Source organism: Branchiostoma lanceolatum, chromosome 10, assembly GCF_035083965.1.
Source record: "Branchiostoma lanceolatum isolate klBraLanc5 chromosome 10, klBraLanc5.hap2, whole genome shotgun sequence".
Lineage (NCBI taxonomy): Eukaryota > Metazoa > Chordata > Leptocardii > Amphioxiformes > Branchiostomatidae > Branchiostoma > Branchiostoma lanceolatum.
In genome coordinates this window covers 14870333-14896637 of record NC_089731.1, presented here as the reverse complement: position 1 = coordinate 14896637, position 26305 = coordinate 14870333, and the positions used below count along the sequence as shown (strand labels likewise).

The 26305-nt window shown below is 39.1% G+C and overlaps 1 protein-coding gene across 1 annotated transcript in view; it reads right to left on the bottom strand.

The window, feature by feature from the left end:
• LOC136442998 (limbic system-associated membrane protein-like) overlaps positions 1 to 7624 on the bottom strand; it is a 39262-nt gene extending 31638 nt beyond the window's left edge. Inside the window, exon 1 of the mRNA XM_066440042.1 lies at positions 7108 to 7624. Coding sequence (XP_066296139.1) covers positions 7108 to 7177 — 70 coding nt within the window. The 5' untranslated portion in view covers positions 7178 to 7624. The remainder of the gene's footprint in view (positions 1 to 7107) is intronic.
• Between the last annotated feature and the right edge of the window lie 18681 nt (positions 7625 to 26305).

Genomic DNA, 26305 nt, shown 5'->3' with positions numbered 1-26305 from the left:
AAGCAGCCAGCACCTTAGATACTTCAGCTCAGTTCAGAACATGCATGCTTTTGAGCTCATTTTTCTTTCTTTTAAAGTTTCCTATGCAAAAACTCTATGCAATGGCCGAGTGGGTAGAATATTCGCCTTGGATACGGTAGGTCATGAGTTCGATCCCCGGCCAGGTCATACCAAGACTCTAAGAATAGTAGTTAAACACACACCACTACCAGTGGACTAGCCGCCTGCGTAGTGACTTGCACAAAGTTGTGTGGCCCAGGGCTGCCGAAACGGAGATGGGCGCCGCCTTATGCACCGTCTGGTGCGGGGAGGTCTTTAACTTCAACTTTAACTGATGCAAAGACTCGATCGGGTATGCAGTGAACTCTCTCTTTCATGCCTCACATGTGTACTTAGCTATCTACACCTTTGAATCGTCTCTTGGTCTGCGAGATTCGAAGACCACCTCAAAGTGTTATTGGCAACGTGCCTAGCATATGGCACCCAACTGACCAACTTGCAATCATATAAATCATACAACACGGTATCTCTCTACTATTCTTGCACTTTTATCTTCAAATAGAATTTATGCTGCAAGTGTAGCAATTTATCAATTGGATCAATGAAAAAGCAAAATTAATTATGATTTACGCGAGAAAACCGATCTCCATTCCCCTGTTGTCAAGACACTGCCTACTTGCGTCATTCAACACCACTCTAAGTCGCAAAAGCATTCACTCCAGAAAACAAGGCTAACGCTTATATTCCCCAAAGATGTATTTCCCTGTGACCTTTGTTGATAGAAATGGTTCTTAAGTATCAGGTTGCAAGGTGTAAAACGTTTTTCCTGCCTTGATGCATTAGTAACGGCCGTATCAGTAACGCGAGAGGAGCTCTTGGGTCGGCCATTTAGAGGGACCCCGTACTTTTATGTGTCTCCCGGCGTGTACGTGTGATTCGTCACTAGCGAGTGCCGCTCTCCAAGCAGAGGTTGAATGGGGAGATCGTAACACTCTACGACTTGGCCCGTTTGATAGGGCGGGTGCTAGTAATGCGTAGGTCCCAATTGGAAAAGGGTGCCCTGCCGGGTACTTCACGGGCTATTTTTTTGCACATTCGGGCGTGACCCCTACTTGGCCCCGTGGTACACCCTGCGGCTGCCGAGCTATTTCTGGGCCCGGCCGGGACCCCGAATCATTTCAGCCCGGACTTAAAATCAACGCGGGAGCCGGTAAGAAATAGACGCCGTGAGCTAATCGTGCGAGCACCGGGAGGTACCCTTCCGGTACCCGGCAGTCCACCGGGACAAGCTTGTGTTTTCAGGGTCCGACCGGGACAACACACCCTTCGGGCACCGGTACAAATGAGACAGTAGCATAAGCGGGTAAGTCTGAGGTCTCCCCATCCAAGCTATCTTTGGGGAGTGGTGAATGCAAATTCGGGAACTATTGAAAACTTAATCATTTTTAAATGATTCAAGGAAACTCATGATTTTTACAAGTTTATGCGGATTATTCCTGCAACATTCTCCAGCTCTGCAAACGTAAACCATATATTCAATTCTGACTTCAATATTTCCCCATAAACATGTATCATATCCATAAGCACCTTTCCTTAATTTCGCAGAGCAGATCTCAATACTCGTTGATCAACGTATCAACATGTATCGATTGCCACCTCTTTGGAATAAGAAATAAAATCACCAAATTCACAGGGTTGGAATGTACCACCAAATGGGTGATCAGCGTGGTCTAACTTCCATAACGCCCACCATAGCATCCATTACCAGCACTTTCCCGGCTAACGCAAACTTGATGGATTTTCTAATGTGCACAATTGAAAACGGGAGAAATTGAAACAGGTCGATGTGGATATTTTCCGAGGGAGGGGCATATCAGGTCGACAACTCAGATAGTTTGTTTGGAATTATTCAGATTTTAGCATGGTCTACTGTGTAATTTCATAAGCAGGTATGACATTCCGTGAAAAGAACAAAGTAAAGCTATATTTACATCTATACCTGTAATCTCGATCCTTCCAGCACAAATTTACTCCTATCGTATACACAGAACTTCAAAGCGCAAATATATTTTGTTCTGCCGATTGAGGACTTGACATACCTGACAAATATAGGGACTTTGTCTTATGTTAAGATATGGTAAAATATATATTACAGGATAAAACTATATTGATTTGCATCCCTCATTTTTTAAACCAAATATTTCTTTGTCTATGTATAAAACTGGCATAATGAACATGGCCGTACATGCTATAGAATTTATATCAAAAGCTATCAAAAGTTTTCTTACAAATATTCGATAGACCATCAGTTATCATTAAACTATTATGTATACAACTGGCATAAAATAACATGGCCGTACTTGCTATATAATTTGGTCATTTATTATATCAAAAGTCATCCAAGGTTTTCTTAGGAATATTCGATAAACCATCTGTTATCATAGAACTAAAATATATACGACTGGCATAATGAACATGGCCGTACATGCTGTAGAATTTGTTCATTTATCATATCAAAAGCCTTCCAAGGTTTTCTTAGAAATGTTTGACGAACCATCCGTTATAATAAAACCAACATGTATACAACTGACATAATGACATGACCGTACATGCTATGAAATTTGGTTATTTATCATATCAAAGGCCATCCAAGGTTTTCTTAGAAATGTTCGACAAACCACCCTAATTCACGCCATGTTGTTAAATGGTCATCTTCTGGGATTTGAATGACGCAACATATTTTATTGTCTTGTCCTAGATCCGTTAAACCGACCGAGCTAACCCATCCATTAAAAAGAAAAATGTGTTAACCATCTTTGGAAGTAAGCCAAAGTCCTCTCGCGAATTTATTTTTAGCCGTGCAATTTCAGCATGCTGCCCGATAAAAAACGTGCATACAGAAGCATAACGAATGGTCTTAATTCCTTACCGTAGATAGTTTTCTTTGAATGTCATCACATATGTCATGTGAATAGCACCATTTGATTATGCTTTGTAGCCATTTGGAGACCCAGAGACATTAGCGGGTAATAGAACTATTCTTCTTCTCTTTGCCTTCATTACAGAACAATGGGTGTTTGGCATCTGGTTTTGACAGAAGAAGAAATAGTTACACAACGATATACAAGACCTATATTGCACGACAATTGTACATGGTACAATATATGGCAACAACTATTAAACATAGTACAAAACAAAGGTAAAGAATAAAACTTAGCATTCTAATTACTCATACAATAAGGGCTATCAAAAGTCTTCAATATAGTGTTACCAGCGAGCGGGGATAATAATGAGTTTATCTTTTTTTTTCTAATGACAAAGCATTTCTCTGATATACATGTATTCATCTATTTTTGAATTGTCGGGTTGTTGCATCTAAAGATATTGTCAAATCTGTAGAAAGCAGTCTTTCATGTATTAACCTATTTTTCATTGTGGGGTTGTTGCATCTAAAGATAAATTCAAAACTGTAACATTGAGTCTCTTAAAATTGATGTATTTTATTTGAGACATGTGAAAAACATATTACGTAAAACATCATATCTAGAGTATTCCATGACAAAGTGAAATTCATCTTCAATTTCCTTTGGACAAATTAAATATACATTACATTGGCAAAAATTTGTAGAGTACGCATCTAAAGGTATATTCAAATCTGTCTGTAGCATTGAGTCTCTTAACATCTGTTGTACTTGATTTGAGAATAAATTATAACGTAAAATATCAGATCTAGAGCATGGTGGGGGTTGTTGCATCTAAAGATACATTCAAATTTTTTTGTCTAGTCTCTTAAAATATGTTGCATTTCATTTTAGACATGTGAAAAAGTTATGACGTAAAACATCATATCTAGAGTATTCCATGACGAAGTGAAATTCATCTTCAATTTCCTTTGGACAAATTAGATATACATTAGATTGGCAAAAATTTGTAGAGTACGCCTCTAGAAGCCTACTTTAATCGCACTTTCCTTACCTTGTTTTCTAAATTACTCCATTAGTTAGCTCTCCAAAACACGTGTCTCTTAAAAGAAAGCAATTAGCAGGCTGTGGATTTTAATTCAAAGAGGATAATCAGAGTTATCGAACCGGGAACATTCACTAATTGCTTTTCTGAGTTAACCAGGGCGAGTACGTGATTTTGCATAAGTGATTTCTTTGTTATCTGATTGTAACAAAAATTGTATCAAAATTTACAAAAGAAATTATTTCTTAGTATTAAAGATGACAAATTTTGAAATCCTTTTTTTGTATCCCTGTTGTACAGTTCGTAGGTGACCGAAAGTCACTGTACTTTATGTTGCATCAATAAAAACTCTTTCTTTTGCTTCAGTTGTTAAAGTCGCCAAGAATAGATATTCCAAAAGGTTTTTGATTGATGTTTGGACCCAACTACAAACTGAAGTCTTCTATAAATTTGTGTTGATGCCTTTTTTAAATGCGACACAATTATATAATGAGACTTTTAAGCTCAATTTCCTGGTAAGAATGTCAATAATTCCAGGAAAATGTGTGTGTTATATAAGAACCTCCCTCACTCACTTCCGGGCATTCAATTCTCGGGAGGTCCCAGTACTTTGCTGAGACGCCAAGCTCTCAAAACGCTGGGGCTTGTTTCAAAACACCCAACCTGTCCTAAATGTAATTTATCTAGATATAGCCAACAGTCGTATTTAGTAGTCTATTGTTACAACAAAGTCAGTCACAGTTCACTGTCACATGTATGTTTTTCCCTTTATTTCTACAATGTATTTGCAATTAGCCCACGGGCATGAACTTGCAATAAAACTTTCTAAGTATAAATCCCTTGCAGAAATATGAAGTTCTCGTAACGTAAAGTATGTTAGTTGTGAACACAACCAAATAAAAACATTTGAAGAGTTTGTTTATCCACTAAATTTTTCACGAACAGACTGTATAGTCTCTGAATACAATATCCAATAGAAGTCATCCTTCAACATCATCAGGCGAAAAGATAAAGTGGTCCAACAAATACCATTGGGGAAGAGGATATCGAAAATTTCATGTAACGTTAATTCTGTTAGTTGTGAACACAAACGAATAAAAACATTTGTAGAGTTTGATTATCCACGACCTTTTTCATGAACAGACTGTATTGTCTCTGAATACAATATTCAATTATCATAGAAGCAATCCTTCAAGATCATCAGGCGAAGAGATGAAGTGGTCCAACAAATACCATTGGGGAAGAGGATATCGAACATTTCTTGGCGTGTGATATGAATGGCTCCCACGACGGGTAATAAGGCAATATGTGATGGAACCTTTTCAAATCCGTCTTTTCTGGTCGACCTGTTATTGTTCATGCCGGATCCTTTAGGTGCAATCCCCACTGCTTGAAGCGTGGCTCACTATATGACTTTTAACAAATAACGCAAAGTGCTCAATAATCATCAATGTAGAGTTTTAGTAAGGATTTTATTGTACATTTCCGTTTTTCCTGTTGGATACTGTATATATTTCACTGTATATGTCACTTACATGTTAGTTAAACGACCTGTATCTAGCCCCTCGGGGCACGAACATACAATGAAGGTCTACATTCATTCATTGATATTTGATGACAATTATTTCGGAGTTATGATGGAAGCTCATCTGTGTTGGTAGTAATCACAATTCAATCCTAAACGTTCTCCCAACATCAAGGTATACACAGGATCAAGTTTCATTTGTCATTATTGATCCTGAAGGAGGCGACAGTGGTCATGACCATTTGACCCTGTGTTTACCTTAGAGCTGGAAGAAAGTTTAGCATTGTATTATATCCCATAGTTATATTACTAGCACATGTAGCACAGATGGTTGTGGCAAGAGATGTCCTACTAACAATATTTCTTGTTCAAGCGAGAAATGGACAGTATTTTCCAAGAGTACTTATCATCACAATAACCGCCTTGCTGCATTCGAATAAGGTTGTATCCTAGCACAGCTTTAAACTGTATGTGTCAATAGAATATGCAACTTATCACATTCATATCCGAGCAGCTAAACCTAAAATACAACCCAAATTTTCGACGGACCTACCCTCAAGTCCTTGGGAAGGACTGGAATTGGTCAGTCAAAAATTTGGGTAAGTCCAATTTTGGTTTGGCAATAACAGTTCAACCTGGTTTTAGAATGACTTCTACCAACACAGATGACATTTCAAGTGAATAAAATTCAACATTCTAAATATACGACGGGAGAAGTTATGAAATAGCCATGAAAACTTTGACAGATTCTAGCGAGCTGCGTTAGATATAAGATACGCTTTCTGAATATAACATTTCAACTTGATCTACGAGTCTGACAGTTATTTTTCTGGTTGTGTATTATGTGATAGTAAACCCTGCAGCAATTCAGCACTGGCTGCCATTGCACGGGTAGTTTCTGACGAATGAAACATTTTTTATGCACTGGCGGTGACAGACTTGATCCTGCCTGTTGTCATCGCGTGTTTCCTTCTCACTGATATCAGCAACATTTAGGCGAGAATGACGTGAACGGACGAACATTTACCGTGAACATGATTCCACGCATTATCGCAGGTCGATCATGCATTAAACGCACATCGGAGAGAGGAGAATCACGCGTGACAGCATCCAATGTAACGTTGATCAGCACTGAATCATTTATTTTACACGGTCTTTGATTGTTAATCACATTTTGGGATGCTTCGCTTCCAGTGTGTCTTATCTTCCCGGGCACGTAATCTCTAGAAGACTAAGTTACAGATGGCGACGTTTCTCTTTAATTTTTCATGTAGAATATCTAATATAGAAAGACCATCTGGAACTGAAGATGGTACTGGCTTAGAGCATCTAGCTCATTGAGTAATATATCAGGAAGTATTGCTATAAATTACGACATTTCTATACTTCTCGCTTCACCAGTGTAGCATGTATATATATAGAACGTGGAACCATTTATACTCCATCTTTCATATACTGCTCGACAGTTATTTCCTAAGAGACCGTCGAGTATTGCGCTGATCTGACGGAATCAGCGGAGGATATGTATTGACACCTGGGGGCACCGTCATCAAGAATCGATACACAAGCCACCAAGAGGAGATTTACTCTCCCCCAAACGTGATAACAAGACTTACCGAAGTTGAGCTGGGTGATGAAGACAGCTAGTCCGAGAGACAACGCCATGGCAGGTCGGGGTGGAGTCATCTTGTTGGACGCACGGCCAGTAGAAGGCGATGGAAGAAATGAAAAAGTCAAGCTGCTCGCTTTATAGTACGCTGGGGCGTTCAGTCTTCCTCACGCTAGAACCTCAGAGTATAGACTGGCCTATCCAAACGGAAAGTCCGAGATCGTTTAGTCGATACAAGGTTGGCAATACGCAAAAATATACATGTAGCCCACGATACAGTTTCAGAGCGCGCATTGGGCGGAACTTGGAATGGGCACGAGGCCAAGTTGACGCAGTCTCACGGCGCCTCCTAAGAGCAGTATAGGTCAACTGCAATGAAGACAAGTCAAGACGTAAATCTTGGCTGGCAATAAACATAAGCGGATACTGCGGCCGACTGGGCGGTCAGTTTGGTTCAAGGAAAGTCAGAACCAGAGTGTGCATTGCCCTATTACTGTCATCGTAAGACCAAGGAGATTAATAGCAGGGCGGCTTGCGCTTTGACAGGTGCAATAAGTCAAAAAGACACGGGCAATTGTTCATATGCATTTGGCAACGTTTCCTAAATCCTGGCGGGATTCAGTCACAAAGCGAGTACCATCTTACATGCTGTTGACGCCGCTATTATTCTTCGTATGGGAAGTGATTATCTACCTCCCGTGCCCTAAATTCATTCATCGTCCACCAGATTCCACTTACGCTTTGGTCCCAATTTCGACAGTGCCCGTAGTCCCAGCCGGGCCGCGAAGCCAGAAATTTATCTCGGTGGACTGCCGAGTACTGGAGGGGTACCTCCCGGTGCTCGCACGATTTGCTCACGGCGTCTTTTTCTATACTGGGTCCCGCGTTGAATTTAAGTCCCGCGTCGAATTTAAGTCCAAGTTAAACTCACCGCGGGGCCCGGCCGGGCCCAAAATAGCCCGGCAGCCTCAGGGTGTCCCACGGGGCCACGTACGTAGGGGTCACACCCGAATGTGACAAATAACATCCCGTGAACTACCCGGCGGGGCCCCTTTTCTCAATTGGGACCGAAGTATTACGACGGGCGGCTCCGCAGGGCACCCTGTACAGTCAAGACTGGGTAGTAATGCTTCACGAGCGATTTCCACGACGGCGCAGTAGGAAGTTATAGGTGTTATCGCCGTCTCTTTGAACTGCTGCTTTCATGTGGTATAACCAACTGTCCTATAGCTAGTTCGTGTGTGCGGAAAGTAGGTGGCACGTTTCGCAACACAACAGGAGGAATAAGCTACAAAGCCAAGGCAATTTGCTCAGTCAAACGGAATGACTTCTGGTTTCATCGGCGTGGAAACGACTGCCTTGTGGGATGACTAGTGTGCAGAATAAACGTCCACATACGACTTTATTTCACAGTAAAGTAAAACATAGAAAACTTGTCTCACTTTGAGCAGGACTTATATAAGTGGTATATATAATATATAGGGGAACTCTTTAAATTGGCTAGTCATCCGCCAAATGACAGTTACTCATTGACAAACAACTGGATAAAATGTTGAAACAGTCAGACGTTTCAGACGTTTCAGATGACTTTCGTCAGTGACTAAATGGAAGAATTGGAGAACCAGGTTTTATACCAAAACTCTGAATTAGTTGCTCATTTAATTTTGCGATGATACCTAGTGTTTCAGACCAAACTGCCATGTTTGGTTACAACGACCCTGTAAGAAACTTTACTATTTGAAAGCAAATTCTAATGAAGACAGCAAGACGCTAACGTTGTAGCTATCAACAAAGATCCCGAAGGCACACTTAAACCTGACCACCCAATTCCACCGCAGTTTAAAAGTCACCCTGATCGAGAGTCAGAAGTTGCCTCATCCGGCCACAATGCTCTCTTTCTTCCTACATGTACAGCTCCCGAATGGCGAGGAGAAATCAAGGTTTTAGAGACGAAAGGTGGCAACTAGACATGATGTATTGCCTTCTCTGTCTCTCTTTGTCTACATACGACATGAGGGACCAAAGTCTTCATCAGCCTTTCTGATCAGAACAGAAAGGCTCTCGGCCTGACGGTCTCTCTGATTAACGAGCAGACGTAGACTTTGCCAGAACCAATTAATCAAGTTACCAACTTGACCAATGACGGGCGACTTCTTCTAAACTATCTCCTTCATCCAGGCCCACCAGTCTCTTTCTCCCGGGCAGTTGAGCTTCTGGAAAAGTTTTAAGCCTACGTTTTCAGTCAAACGCGCTAATGCATACGCTTGTACAAAATAGGACTAGAGGGGCTGTCATCTGCACAAAACCCATGAGATTTTCACAATCGTGGCTTCTAGCGGAAATGAGACCCCAAATGCGGCCACTCTGGGAAGAGCTAAGCCCACCTTTCGTTCAAAATCCCGCGTCTATGTTGGCGAAGATCCTGATCACTCCATAAAGCGGCGCGAGTTTTTCTACGAGATAGTGATAAATTTCCTTTGAAAATGTGCAGCAAACCGTAGGGCTCTCCACCAACTGGGAGATTGATGATAATGATGTGCAAAACGCCCCATGATGAGGGCACTTATATGAGGATGGTCTCCGCATGGAGAATGGCAATGACTGCCTCAGCACAGGCCTAGGCGGCTGGGGATTGACTGTGTAACGATGCCCAGAGGCCAAGTAGAGAGTACGAGTCAACCTTCCATCGACTGGTTATGAAAATAACGGAAGAACAGCCTCAGGTCAAAGACATATAAACTGAACATTCAGCAAAAACAAAGAGCGGACGACGTCGTTGTTTTGTGTAACTAACTACAAGCTTTGCAAAGAGTTTTCCCCTTGTGATGTGACCTCCTGGAGTATACCCTGCCTAGTGTAATATCATCCGAATATCATCCTTGCTTAGCAAATGTTAATGGTGTATTGATAGACCGCTGGCTAATCTTTGACTCGATGAAAGAAAATACCAGCTACTATGACATCGCCACAACTTTCACCTTGCGAAAGTCAAGTTTTCAAGTATGCTAGAAAACGCTTTTTACCTACAAGGTGGACTTATATAAGACCTGCAAAGTTCACCGAAACAATTTTCCCAATAGATTTACAACCCTTCACCTACAGTGGTCTGAAATCGACCATAAAATTGAGTCCAGTCTAGGCGGTCCGTGGCAAGAATAAAAGTACGGCAATATACGGTGTGCCACTCAAAGAGACCTCAAGCCTTTATACGTATACAGGCTACATACAAATAAGCTTAAGTGCTCGCTTATGATTTGTATCTCCATCACAACCGCTCTGGCATAACAAGTTGAACCCCATCCACTTTTGTCTCCATCCCCGCTTCAGGCAATAAAATATAATTTCCGGACTCCCCTTGTAATAAGTTTAGCGCTAGAATTACATCACACAGCCGTTTACCTCCAGCTATCAAAGGAGGAGAATCGTAAACCACAAAGGCACAATTTGCACAAAGAAACGGTCCAGTGGCTCTTTTAATATTACGCCTCCGGTATAAAAGAGAGGCTGATAAATGATTCTATATCTAAAAGCGGCGCGATCGGATCCTATTACAGTATTTATTCTCCAGCTCTTTAAATAATCTTTGTCATTTCCGAAAGAAGACCACAGGCATAACTAATAACTATGCTAGAATTATACTGTTCAAACAACTATCACTAGAATATAGCGAATATTGAGTGCACTGCGTAGATATTACTCCGCTGCAAAGTATTTACTCAAATCCTTCAGGAGATACCCTTAGATCTCACAGCATGATAGTGAATACTCATGGGAAATATTGGTCGTGACAAATATACGAGACCACTTGCACGGGCACTTGATAAGGATGTTTTCAGTTCTAGACTCATAGTTATGATCTGTCTACCAGATTCCTTTGTCTCCGACGATGGACATGCAACAATAAATCTTTTGGTCTCTTAAAAGGTTTAGAATTGTGTCTGGCCAAAGTCGTTTTAAGGACGGACCTTGAGGATGCCATTGGAAACTTGTACTCCAGAGCAGCAAGATGATAAGAATCGAAAACACATCTTTTGTAGTGCAAGACATTAGGTGTTTTTTCATCCGGTGGGAGTGTTGTGCCTCACGAACCTATGCACTTGGAGGGCATAGTTGTCTCAGGCAACATGTCAAAAGCGTCTAGAGCGAACCCAGGGCCGCGTTTCAGAGGAATAAGTCATTTGTTACACCGTTCTTTGAACGCTAATGGAGGTTTCAATATGCCTCTTGTTCCCGGTGGGAATGTAACTTGAGCTCGACTTCAGAGCTTTTAGGGTTCCAACTGGTCTGCCTTCTAACAAGAAAGGATAGATAAAGGCTGCGCTTGTCCTACTCACTTTGTCAGTGTTCAGAATGATAACGCTTTTCCATGACACACTGCAGATTACTCTGTGAATCGGGACTGACGGCGGGGATTCGCCAAAGCTCATCAAAGTCACGACAGGCAGATAAATTTTCAGTTATTCCCCCCTGCATAATTTATTAAAGGTATAATTAATTAATCACAGCGGGTGATGGATAGAGTGCAGTGGAGTTTGAACGTGTGGGGAGAGTTTGTTTGATTGTACTGTGGTGTAAAGCTGATGTGGGGTCAGCAGAAAAACCTACGGACGTGTTAGCAATCACAATGATAGTGGCGCGACTATTAATTATAAATGAAAGCGCCGTGAAGAGCCCTCGTTAAAAATGAAAAGTCTATTCATGTTACCCCAAGCATAAAACTTGAAATGTTAAAGGGCTTTTAGCCTAGGCTGCTCCAGAATAAACTAATGTTTGCCATCACGCGTGCATATAACTACCACTTAGGTCACTATTAAGCCAAACTGTCGAAAAACAGGACATCAGACTAGACTTACGGATTTCATGGACATTCAAATTCGTAATATCATAGATAATGTTTTGATAAATGAATTTTACAAATCATGAGCTCTTTTGTAAATGATGACGCGTTTCATGTGAATATTACTATGAAATGTCACGTGCAAAGTCGTTAGAAATAAAACTGGATCTGATTAGGTTGCAAATAAATCCAAGCTAAGAGAATAAATAGAGAGGTTGCAAATAAGCAACATTCAGTAGAATTTCTATAGCTAAATTGTAGGTACATCAACAGTTGATCATGATATCTACAGTATTCACACGTAGTTACAAAGTATACGAAATATTTTTTACGTCGTTTTTGGACAGACAAGGACGACGTGGCACTGCACTCAAGTTTTTCCAAACTTGTCTCAACAGTGCCACGTACAGAGAACAATATGCCCATTTCTACACCTGGATGGAGTGAGGAAAGTCATTTACGAATATACGAAATATTGCAACGCATCTTTACAGACATTGCAATTGACTTTTGTATCACACAGAATAGTTTATACCACTTTTATCTCAATGCATGCAAAGCATCAAAGTTGTCCTGACAGGGCTACTTTGAGACCAAATTGCCAGCCATCACGCTAGATTCGGAAAGCAATCGAAATTTGTGTAACGAAAGAAAACCATTCCTTTGGCAATATTACCGACTCAAGTGGGGTTCATTCCAGTTGAACAAGTCTGAATTATAGACGGAATGAATCAACAGTACGTGGTTTAATCTTGCATTTGCATGTTTCTTTACCGGTATTGTTTAACCGTTCCCTATAAGTAAAACGAATGTCTGTTCATTAAACTGTCCCACGGTACTGCTTTGTCTGTTGCAAACGTAGTTGCGCAAGAGGCATATTTTTCAACTCCTCTCTAGCTCTTTGTCCCTGTTTTGTATACCCCTTAAAAGGTTCCAATTCCCTCAACTTGGCGACTCCCCTGGCTCTTACTATATAAAGCCCTTTTCAATTTGGATTCTAAAATTAGGGACGTCGATAAAAACATGTACATACAAATCTTGAATAGAGAAATGTAACTTATCTTTGTCAATGCTAAATCAAAATATCTGGATTCATCAAATTCCTGACTTCCTTTTTGAGACAGCTGATTTTGCACAAGATACGAAAGAAATACCCGTAATCTACTGCTACAATAGAGAGGTTTTTGCTATCACCTTATCGCGGGACTGAACGCAAGAGATATGTTTGCAGTTCATTAATCTTGCTCCAAAGGATATGTGTGTAATATATCATCTCCATGCATCTGTTTAAAGTCTTCTTTTTGGTTTTTGTCCAAGCTTAAAGCTCTCTTTTAATGGCTTTGTTGCCCTTCTCTCCAGAGTTTATTGCAATGAATAGGTTTATGTTATGCATACGTGTATATACTTGAGTGACTTTATCTTGCCCATTTTATGTGCATGTTGTAAATCATATTCATACAGATATAATGAACATCGGTATAACACACACAGAGGTTTCAAGATGTGAAACTTTAATAACATTGGCCTTAGAAGTGAACTTTACGTCGACTTTGTTATCATGGTTTACTTCATGCAGTCTGTCATCTCAGCTTTTGAATCGTACTCAGTCTGCAATCTAATGCAATCTAAGAGAAAAATTTTCATTGAGACAGCACCGACCAGCCATCATGTCAAATTCATGAATGCAATTGAAAGATGGAAGGAAAATCATACCTTTCAGAAGGCCTCAAGGGAAAACAATGAGTACCTTTGAAGTACTAGGACAATGCGTGGGGAGTGGTTAAGTACATATTTGTAATAGACCAATTACAGCAGTCTGGTCATTGCCTCCAGCACGTCATCTGTTTTCTTTGAAAACAGACTGATAATAACCGTTAGGACCTTGGGTACATGTAATTCGTCGTCTGATGGGACTATTACATAATGTAGAAGTGAATGCCTGAGAGAAATTGTACTTGTGTGAATCATAAATTACCATCTAACATCTATTAACATAATTCCACCAGGGTACTTAATTTCGCAACACTGAAAAGATACGTCCAAACAGATCTCCAACCCAGCGCACACAAAGTATAATGCACTCTGTATATCTTGACTGTGTATGCATATGGGGGTTCTGCACAAGAGATCTCTCAAACCCAGTGTTTTTCATAGTGACGGATTTATGTTACCCGGTGGATTAATGTTAATAGAGGTTACTAGTATACAGTTTCCCCTAAAAAAGAATGATTGGATAATTATATTGTTCTGTGTGGACACATTCTAATTGTAGAAGTGTATGGTTGCAGGGCAGAAAATGACAAACGTGCTAATAGATAAGATTTTTCTGCCTACCTTTTTGCTTTATTTGATGCATATCTCTAAATCTCACCCAAATCATTTGAGGCAACTTCTTATGCCTTCTTTTCATCATTGGCAGACATCTCTCATAAGGCTGGAAGCAAGTTTGCTTTCTTATTTGGAAGTTATTTCTTTCTGAGACATAGACACAAGGTGATAAAATTCCTAATGACCTCATATTTTTCGAACAGGAAAAGAAATAAAGAGAAAAATTCCAAACAGAAAAAGTATCATAATGATACTGAAACCAAATCGCCCTTACTATGAAGAACTCCAAGAGAATCGATATCACACATTATTTGATTACAGTAAGTTGTCACGTGTTGTATACGAAACATTAATTATCTGCACTCTCAGGAAGAGACAATGAGCTATGGCTCCTATCATCTACACCCAACTATCAACTTTTAGCGGCTACAGATGCCTTCAAGATATGCCCAATTTCTTCAAGGTCAGTGATTGTCCTCTTCAAATCTATGCAATCAGATATTGAGTTAGATTCATGCACATTCTGCTGGAAGTATATAATCGAGAATAACAATTATATAATATAACAGTTAATAATAATGGGTCTACATGTAATTCAAATAACATTTGGTAGCCAAGAGCTGCATTACATGTTCTGTGTATCAAAAAATGCACGGTGGATGCTGTAGAATGTGGTTCCAGTTTGATAGCAATAGGTTCCAGAGCAAGAGCAAGAGGTTCCAGAGCAAGATCAAGAGGTTCCAGAGCAAGGTTTGGTTGCCAAATGGGCAAAGACTAGAAGCTGTTACAGCATTCACCAGATGGTTACTTCCAAAGTGGTAGCAAAAATGACAGGTCAGATCGATTTGCTCGAAACATCTCCACAGCCAAGAGGCTTTTTATATGGGCAAAACTCATGCATCATTGCTTGTCATATTCTACATTGAATATGTAGTGTGGCGTCTGTGTGGCACAGTAGCAGAGCATCCGGCTATGAACCAATGAAACCCAGGTTCAATTCCCAATGGAGTACCCAGACATGTCCGGGCATGCACCCAGACGTTGTGCCCTTGGGAAAGGCACTTAACACATATTTGCCATGTCCTAATAAGCCCAACAGTATATATGGTTTGGGTTGGCGTTAGGAATGCCATTCAGCCGTAAAAACTCTTGCTTCAAAAAAGACTTGCACTTGATGAAGAGTTTTGGGACTCCCCATCCACGTGCAAGCAGAGAGAATGTGAATGTTCGTTATTATTTTCCGTTACATTTTTTCGAGCTCACTGCATATTTGCACATCAATACAATGTTTTAGACAATCAATTGCAAACATATGTGAAGAATAGAAGTGATAACTAGATTCCAAAGATGTCTTTAAACATACTGTTAATGCAGAAATGTTCGCGGTGGTTTTATGTTCACGGTTTTCACGGTGAAGTCTTTACCGCGAACTTTAACCCGCCGCAAAAAGCCGTTCCACTGCGTGACTGTTGCACTACTATTGTTTCAAACGCGAACTCGAAACCACTTCAAACACTCCATTTTCTCCCTACCGCAAAATTAAATCCCCGCGAACATTTCTGCATTTACAGTATATCATCGCAGCCCTAGAGCTCCATTTAAAAGCTACATACTCAAGCTTTTATTAGGAGAAACAGGATAAAATGACAGCCACTGGAAACTAAAGGCCTGGCAAGCAATAAAGGCCCTACTACTTTACTACAAATTGCAGTTGGTATTTAAGAGGTCCAGAGAATGAGAGACCTCTCCTCTTACCTAATGAGAGGCTGTCCAGTTCTTATCAAAGTTGTAATATCACACTGCGGGGCACCCCTAGATTTATGCCCGCCTGTATCACTTCTGACAGAGACCGTAGGAGGTGGGAAGTGCACAAACTACACGTATCGATTTAAAAATAATTATAAAGTCCTTGAGCAAAGGCTAGTCATCTGTTCAGGGAACTAGTAGTTAAAGATGAAGGCCAGGTACGGTGCTTGAAGTATAGGATACTTTAATCTAACAAATATGCAGTTGTAAGGTTATAGCTATGATTTTGTAATACTGTCAATTTTTTATCTTAAAGCGTAAATGCTTGGTTCATTTAGAAAGAAATTTTAGTTTTACTTTGATCGAAAACATATTATGAAGAGGATCTTTTCATCAATGATTAAAATATTTAGAACATAATCTGACCTTTGTCCTGTGGCTTGTGATTGCAGCATACCTTTTAATTAATAGATAGATGTAGTTCTGCACAATTACAGGCTGCAGTCAAACTCAATGCATCATTTCTCATCTTTGTAATTTGTTCAAAGATATGTATAATTTCAACAAATTGCAATTGCAACAAATTGTGTCTTGGCATGTCAAAGCCTCAATTTTCTTAGGAGAATAAAATCATTAACTTTCGTGCTAAAATGATAATCTATGTCCATCTTCAAACACATGTGCCACACACATATGGAATCTATGATATTCTTATAGTAGTCACAAAACTTTTGAGAAGTTAACTTTACCTACAGTACTGCTAATATATATAGTATCCAAATCACGCTAGTAAGGTAAGTTTCCCACTCAAGATATTCCCAATATTTCTTGGTAAATTATTTAAAATTCTGTTGACTGATATGTTAAGTATAGCTTATAATCATATCTTTACATACTTACAATAACATTTCTCAAGGAATATGAAGAAATTTACCTTCAAATTAAAAATGATTCTTCTTAATATTTCAAGAGATGCATTTTGCAAGCACCTGACTTTCTGGCAACTATTACATTGATAAAATAATTTTGTTAGTTGTTGCAGTGTTTGTGTCAAATGTTTCATTTGTCCCCCACAAGACTGCAATATTAAAGCTGCACTATGTAACATTTTGGCGCAAAAATTGAAAATATTCTTGTGAACAAATCCTAATACAAATGACATGGACAAATGATTTTTCAGCATATTTCCATCATCAATTCGTCAATTTCTGGCATGTACGGTGTTTTTTAACTGTACAAAAACAAGCTGCAAAAGTCTGTGACACCACCTCAACCTGGTGGTAACAACAACATCCTGCACACAGCAGGACCCCTGGGTAGGCTAATTACTTAGCGACACTTCAGTGGATCTAGATAACAGCTGATGTTATGAAGATCATCTTCTTCAAAAACACTCATATCTTTTTGAATGAGGATAAAATATGTAAGCCAAGTTTGTAGGGAACTGATAAAGCAGATTTCCCCCGTTCAAAACTGCTAGGACGTTTGGCAGAAACTGTGGATAACTATAATCAGGCACCCCACTGGGCAGTTGGGGTGATAAGCCTGTGTACTGTGGCCACACTGCCCCAAAGGCCAACTGGCTTTGAAAGTTCTGATTTTAAACTGGTTTATATGGTGCAATGATGTTAAAACATTCCTTCCTGAATACTGGTATGTCATTCTACAATGTTTAGTCAACATACTATGTAAAGAAATGGTAGAAAAATTGACTTTCTGTATTGACCAAATCTTACATAAGGCAGCTTTAACATTAATCTGCCGGGTTACATAAATCCGCCACTTTGAAAAACACTGGCTTTGACAGATCCCCCTCGGGTATGCACAGTTTAGATATACAGGAGTGCAATATACTGTGGAACGTCAGGTTGGAGATCTGTTTGGACGTATCTTTTCAGGGTGGCGGAATTATGTACACTAGTGGAATGATATTAGTAAAGTTACAAATGTACATGTATAAGACTCAGATCAGTTCAGTACTTTCATCTATACTCCTTCCACTATGAGATCGCCGCCGTTTGATGCTCCTCTGTCTCATCCCAAGCTCCTCCTCACCCTCCTCCTCCTCCTGAAGACGAGCAAACTGGAGGAACACCTACAGAAACAAGAGTTCAAAGATCTCATACCTCCGTGAAATGTTTTTGTACATTTCTTGACAAAATATATCACAACCATGAAAATGTTACACATTACATGCTCCACGCTCACATGGTTTCCTATGGCTTCATTAACAGCAACGTTCATTCCATGCATATATACCTGCGAGGCAAATTTGAACCTAAGGCAATCACAGCCTAACACATTTGGACCGGGGCCAACTACGGACACACCAACAGAAACAAACAGACAAACCAAAAATAATACCAGGTCCTCCATTTTCACAATTGACAAACAATTTAACAGCTCTTTTGAACAGAAAAAGAGGATAAAAATGTATTTTCCCCTTAATACTAAAATATGCAAACCGACGGCAGAAGCTCAAAGCACCACTATATACTAAAGCTTTAAGGTACATTGTACAATGCATTGGATTTCATTAAAATAAAGATATTTCCTAACTGCTGTTCATATACATGTACATCAGGAAAAAAAATATAGACAGCACTTTTGTTAAAAGAAATAAGAGCTTAGTAAAAGAGAAGAAAAACAGGCTTCACAGCCTGAGTTGTATTTGCCCTGAGTTGTATTTGCCCATTATAAAATGAAATGAAATAAATGAAATGAATAACAATGTTTATTAGTCAAGCAGAGGCAGAATCTCAGAACACTATTTTAAAGCTTTACGATACATTATGTAATTCATGAACTAAAGATGCTTCCTTACTGCTGCACAAGTCGATAGTGAAGTACAATTTTCTTACTCTGTAACATATAAGTCCATGTTGACATTCCTGACAAACAAACAAACACTAGAACTGACACTGAACTAGAACTGACACTGAACTAGACTGAATTAGATTTTTATAAATTTCTCATGTTAATTGTTACCTGCTCCAGAGTAGACTGGCTGAACTGTGTTCTTCTATCCCAGTAGTTTCCTTTCCTGTACAACAACAGAGTGAAGCTACACGTAAGGATTTCACATACAATAATACAACACATCTATAATTGTAAAAGAAGGCAACACTCAAATTGCAAAACTTCGTGCATGCAGTCTCTTGATCTTTCTTGAAAATATCAAACTTACGTGTAGTTCCAAACTCCCGTCAACATTTTGATGCAAACAATAGCTTTGTTCAGTATCTTATAAGGAATACTGTAAGTTAGAATAATCCTTTGTTGTGACATATTCCCAATAACAAATACATGAGGGATTGGTACATTGTCAACAGAACAAGCTCTGCAATGATAGATGACATTCATTAGGTACTCCTTATCACGTAGGGAATCAGTAACAGAAACATTTTTCAGCACATTTCGTCTGTGTGGCATAGTGGCAGATCATCCGGCTATGAACCAATGAGACCCAGGTTCAATCCCCAGTGGAGTACCCGGACATGTCCGGACATGCACCCAGACGTTGTGCCCTTGAGGAAGGCACTTAACACATATTTCCCATGTCCTAAGCACAGCAGTAGGGTTTGGTTTGGCGTTAGGAAGGGCATCCAGTCGTAAAAACTCTTGCTACAAAAGACTTGCACTTGATGAGAAGTTCTGGGGCTCCCTCATCCATGTGCAAGCACGTCCAACCCCCATATGATGGGGAATAAAAGACTTAAACTTGGAGAGAGAGATTTCTAAACCACTTTCCGTGCAAGCACAAAGGTCATAACCTCATAAGGCATGTATTAACAGAGTTACACAACATAAATCCAATTCTCTTTCATTTTAACTATCATCACCAAATAAATGTGATATCTGAAAGAGTTTTATAATTTCACAATTCTATTGAAGATTTCATCGTATTAAAGGCTCTATCGTATCAAAGATTTTATGTTATGAAAGATTTTTCACATCAAAGATTTTATCATATTAAAGATTGTATCGTATTATATTTGTATTAATTAATTTTTTTTTTAATCATAGAGTAAGTTTGGCTACCTGTGGTTTGGTATCCAACAAATTCTTCTAACATTCTATTAGATGATTCTGTGGGATGCTAATTTCAACTTACCATCTTCTAGAGCTGTGAAGGCTCTTGCCAATGACCTGACATCTTCCTTTAAGGAACGTTGTAAGTCACACGATTACTGATGACCTCTGCTTCTGCAGCATCAGGGGAAAGGTTGTGGACAAAGCTGTCCAGTCGATCAAGGCTGCAGAATAACAAGACAAGCAAAAACCTGATTGATTGGATTTAATTTGATTTATTCGCACATATTAAAATCATTTTGTATTACATAATAGAACAAGAAAATATACGTGTTGGGGGAAAAAAAAGCTATAATGGCTTATACAAGGTCTTCCCCCATCTCAATCAACAAAAAATAACATAAATCTAACAATTCATAACATAATTATAGTAGTCAATGATAACAATAATAAATCAGATAATGATAATAGTAACAGAATACTGACAAAATAGTAATTGGTTGCATATAAAGATTATACATCAAATCATAGCATAGCCGGCTAGCCCGATACCGAAATGATAGAGATTTGAGAGTCAAACGCATATTAGCACTAAAGACTGTATGATAGGGTTGTGTATTTTAAAATTTCGATATATTCATTTCTAAGCAGATTGAGGCACATGGAAAAAGTTGCCTCATACATGTATTACACCAATTCAGTTCGCCAATTCAGATTCAGATGCAAAGCAGCAGAGAAAATGTTAACTGCTGCAGATAGGGTGCTGTATAGTGTTATAAAGATTTAGGCACTTGGAAGGAGTTTGTTTGAGCCTTTGTTAATTCATGAGAAGCTCAAATCAGCCTGCAGGCCGCTTGTCACTGAGGTCATGAGGAAGGGCGCACAGTATACAGATACAGATAACATGTTTTAAGTCTTAAAAATATATATAAACATAGAGTGGCCATGGTATCCACGCACATAAATAATATCACAAAAACACAGCATAACAGGGGAAAAGTTTTTAAGCATAATACACAACAGCCGAGAGAACAGGTAATGTGGGGAAAAAGGGAGCAGGAGATATGTCAAAGCTGGTTTTCATATTGCTCAGTTATTATATAAAATAATAGCAGCAGATATGGTAGTTATGTCATATCATCGGTGAGCAGCCGTCTAAGTTTAATGCAGCATTTCCCTAAATAGGTCCTAAATGACTAATGATAAAATGGCCGTAACGTTAAAGCTAAAAAAAGCACGAAAATCTATTATTTGATACATTACAACCATTCAAGCATTAACACTTAGGATGGGAAATCCACTTGTACAGGTATTTCTGTACCTCGTATCTCATAGTCTCAGGCGAATTAAAATGACATGATTGCAAAAGCTCAGGTATAAGATTGACAGCGAAGATCAAGTTCCTTTTGGGGAGTTGTGATGGCTTCTTAAACATCATCTGTGGACATTACTGTAACAGTCCTCATTGCATTTCAATTTGGACCTGTGATAAAGTAGGACCTCTTTCATGGTGGTCTGAGTACAAGGTGGTAAATTGTATAATTATATAGAATACAACACGGTGTACTCCGTATCGCCCAAGTACCGATTCGGCCGAAAAGTCACGCCGGAGAAACCATTGAAGGGTGATGCGGAATACACCGTTTTTTCTAATGTCATACTCACCTAAAGAACACACATGTCAATGCTAATTGAGCGACAAGTTGAGAGACTTTTGTATCCTCGAACATAAGAAATTGCCACAACATCAATTCCAACATCTGAATCCGGTATGAACATTTTCCACATTTTCGACAGCGGCGCAACCAGTGCACTCAAAGCGAGTTCGAATAGCTCAGAACTATGGAGGCCCGGGACATGAAGTATGGACCGGTCCAAATAGCAAAGGTAATCGCGGCCCAGGTATGATATAAGGTACAGGAAAGCAGCAGTATTCCAACCTTCTGCTCAGTTGTTTCTATACCCACCTTGCTTCAAGGTCATTATTGATGTCTTCTTCCTGTTCCTTGACCTTGACCTCTAGAATGTACCCACTTCCATACTTATTTTTTAGATGCTGGGTAGAACCAAGACACCTTAAAGAAAACAGATCACATCCTTTATTCTTGTTTAAAATGTCAGTGAGTTGTGTGCCTGGCTCAGATATATGTATCAAGCATAACGTGGCTGTCAATTCTCTAAACAATACAAGAGGTGACAATGGCAAAGTTTTATCTTTGAGGAGCCAGTGTCCACATTTACCATGTTCAATGTCACTCCAGGTTGTTCCATTGATGAGAAGAATAAATGATACAACATTGTAAGTTTTACATGAATCTGTAGTTGGAGGGTGTGACCAAATGTTAAAAAGTACAATTTGAAGTATCGTTCTCAATCCACACCTACATATAGCTTGCTTCCTAGCCAACATGAACGTTTACCAAAAATATATCAGAATTTCAAGAGATTCCCAACTCAAGTGTGCATAGAGCTTTCAAATTGACTGCATGTAGATATAAATTACATATAAGTTCTTTGTGAAAAAGATCTGTTTCTTTTCAAACCTACTTGAGCTGACAATTGACCATAATGCCAACACGGGAACACAGGACATCCGCCTCCTCCATGGACCGAGTTGTGAGGATGGCTACTTGGCTGCTGCCTCTGAAGTCAGCGCTGATGGTGTTCCTACAGAACATAAAACAAGGGTTTGAAGATCTCACGAAATACCTAGAGTTTCTCGTATATCTTGTAATTGATTGATCATGCAGCAATGATGGCGTTCCTATAGAAAATTAATTAAGGGTTTGAAGGTCTTATGACTCTGTGAGATACATATTTCTCGTATGTCTTGTTTAATTTTATAGTTCACTAATCATGCATGCAAAAAAGGTTTTGATTAACATTAAATGTGTCCATTTTCGCTCTCTGTCACCCTGTGGTAAACGTGACTAGCATATCGAAAATGCGAGAGAGTGTGAGAACACAGACAAACCAAAACCAATATCTCCATGCAAATCAGAAGCCTCTTCCATGACACGGTCTAATTAACGACTAAGTCTACCGCCTCTGACCTATGCTTCCTGCCACTCTGGCAAGTTGACTTTTGTGGTTTTGATCCCACTCACTTACTGTCACTCAAATCAACTATGGACACACACTAACCTAAACACACACAAACACAGACACTAGCTGCTATAGATCTAGACTTTATAGACAGAAACAAAAAAATGACCCTTAGGACCAATAGATCATAATAGCAAGACAAATTGTAGATGGGAAATTTAGGGTGCCTTTACACACAAAACTATGAAACAGCGCCATGGGGATTTAGAACCACCGCCAGAAGTCTGTATGGCTATGTATCCTCAGACGTTTATCTTCTATCATCATATGGTTGTCATATCTGTCTTCATTACATTGTGTGACCTGAAGATTATGATGAAAAATTACAAGTTAGTCCAAGTGAGCAATCTGGCTACGATAGGTTTTGATTTGGAGAATGTCATATGTATGGCCAAGTTTTTTAGGCTTCTTAAGTTTCTTAGCCTCTTTTGTGCACCAGGATTTCTCTTATCATATTGCAAATTGTATGTGGTATCTTATTCATGTATGATTGAAGTTGATCTTATTCATGTATGATTGAAGATTATGATGAAAAATCACAAGTTAGTCCAAGCAATCTGGCTGCAGTAGATTTGACTTGGAGAATTTTATATGTATGGCCAATTTTCTTAGGCTTCTTAAGTTTCTTAGCTTCTTTTGTGCACCTGGATCTCTCTTATCATATTGCACATTGTATGTGGTATCTTATTCATGTATGATTGAAGGCTTGCAATTTCATCATGTCCTTTGGGTGCCTCCTTTCTTCCAATCTAGCTAAGACAACAGGATGAAGCACAATCTATCCTATTTATGATGATCAAAATAGAAACCCTGTTTTAAAAGTCACAGCAGATACCTTCTACTCCTGTTAGAATTGCCATCAGTTTTGTACTAAAACTGACTTGTCTGCCATTAAATGTAACAAATCATATTCTATTTTACCATCAGGTTTGATCCTTTTCATAAAGATGCTTGTGTGATTGAAGACTGCGTGGAGTTTGTACCGATCAACTGACAGTTTCATGATAAAATTATGATCTATGGGGGGTGACAAAATTCAGTTACGAGGATGACATATTTGTAGCAGATTATCAAAAACAACTGATTAATCTTCTGTTTTCAGTTCTTGAGGGACTAATATTACATGTGTACTACAAAAAGTTTTGAAATTCCAATATAGAAGCCACATGCGTTTGTAATTCATTGTCGGGTGATAGTTCCCCTGGAAGTATTAGCATTTTAAGTTCTTGTGGGAGTAATTTTAGGCATGAAAAGTTTTCCAGTATTGGAGACAAAATTGTCTGTAATTTACAGTATGTAATTAGTGATAAAAGTGTCCCTGGTATTTCAGGAAGTAAACATATCCTTCTACTTCCTCCAACCCAAGCATGAGTTCTTAGGCCATGTTGATCTGATTATATGGATGACATCCTCTGGGGACCCCAAAACTGATGCGAGCGTGCAAATAAATTAAAAGTTTGGCCAAAAAAAGGAAGTTGCCCTCATTTTTTTTTTTCAAATGATTTCAATTTCAACATGGTACATAATTTCGCCAGAGTACATAATTCCGCCAGGGTTCATATATTCCATCAGGGTACATAATTCTACCAGAATACATAATTTCACCAGGATATATAATGCCACCAGGGTAAATAATTCCGTCCGGGTACATAATCAGGGTACATATTTCCACCTGGGTACATAACATCGGGTACATAATTCCACTTTGGCACATAATTCCGTCAGGATACGTAATTCCATCAGGGTACATAATACCAATTATTATTCTATGCTGTTTGGAAGCTTAACATTGTATAGTGAACACAAATGCAGAAAAGGAAGGAACACATCATCCCTCATGAGTTGTCTAGGATTATCTTTACATTTTAACCAGGAGACATAGATCGAGTACTTTGCTATTGTTAATAAGCTAGCACAGCATTCTTTGGATGCTAACAAGACTTCATCCTGAGTAATGAAGTTGCCCTCATTTTGAAATCTACTTGGTCAGGATGGTTGAGCAAAACGAGTATGGTGTCCCAAAATATAGATTCTTCGTTTTTGTTCTTTCAAAACTTCTTCTCTGACTTTAGAATCTACTTTGAACAGCCTGCAGTTTAAGATGGGAAGTCCAGTTTAATTCAAGACTACCTCCCACATTTCAGCAATCTTAAACCCAAATGGCTTAATATCACATCAGGTAGGTAAAAATGAAGTTAAATATATGAAGCAGCCATTGATGACCCCCAGGGGATAAATTGCCTAATACCGCAGGATTCTGTAGATTTATTTAGAAATCTACAGAATTCTGTGAAATGGAGGCAGAATTCTAAGAAATGGAACTAGAATTCTAAGAAATGGGGCCAGAATTCTGCAGGATTCTTCAAGAATTCCGAGAACTGCAGCAAGAATTCTGGGGACTAGAGCCAGATAATCCAGAATTTATCTATATGCAGATAGATGATGTGCCGAATTGGGAAAGAAAATACAAAGTTAAAGGAAGAAAACACCAAGTTGGAAGGTATAAGTGTTAGAAGGAATAATTCTGCAGAATTCTAGCTCAACTTCCAAGAATTCTTCAGAATTGAGCTAATCTCCACGGGGTCATCATTGGCTGCAACATATTTTTAAACTTCACTTTCACCTACCAGATGTGATCTTAAGCCATTTTGGTTTAAGATTGCTGAAATAAGGGAGGTACTCTTAAATTAAACTGGAATCCCCAAATTAAACTGGAGACTTTTTTAGCATTCTACAAGATTAGTATCCGTTTTTCGATTTTTGTTGTTGCAATTTACAGCATGCAACACTCATTTGTACACTTGTATGGTCGAAGACTTTCTGGAATCAGACGAATTGATGCGTGCGCGGATGTCATCCATATAACCAAATCAGCAATGATGGCCGCGGAAGATGAATCTGCCAATTTTGTTGGGATCCTTGTTTGAACTGCCACTAAAGGATTTAAGTTTGAACAAAGCTGACTTTGTCTCTTTAAGCTAAAGAATACTTCCACCTTTGAGACTTAACAATTTCAAGGTCATGAGGGCAAACAAGACAGTTGGAAACTGTGTGATTTATCATATGGCTCGTCTCAAAACACATGATATTCCTAACAATTAATATCACAAGCCCCTGATCCATCACTGAATAACATGTACTTGACTAATGAGGACTC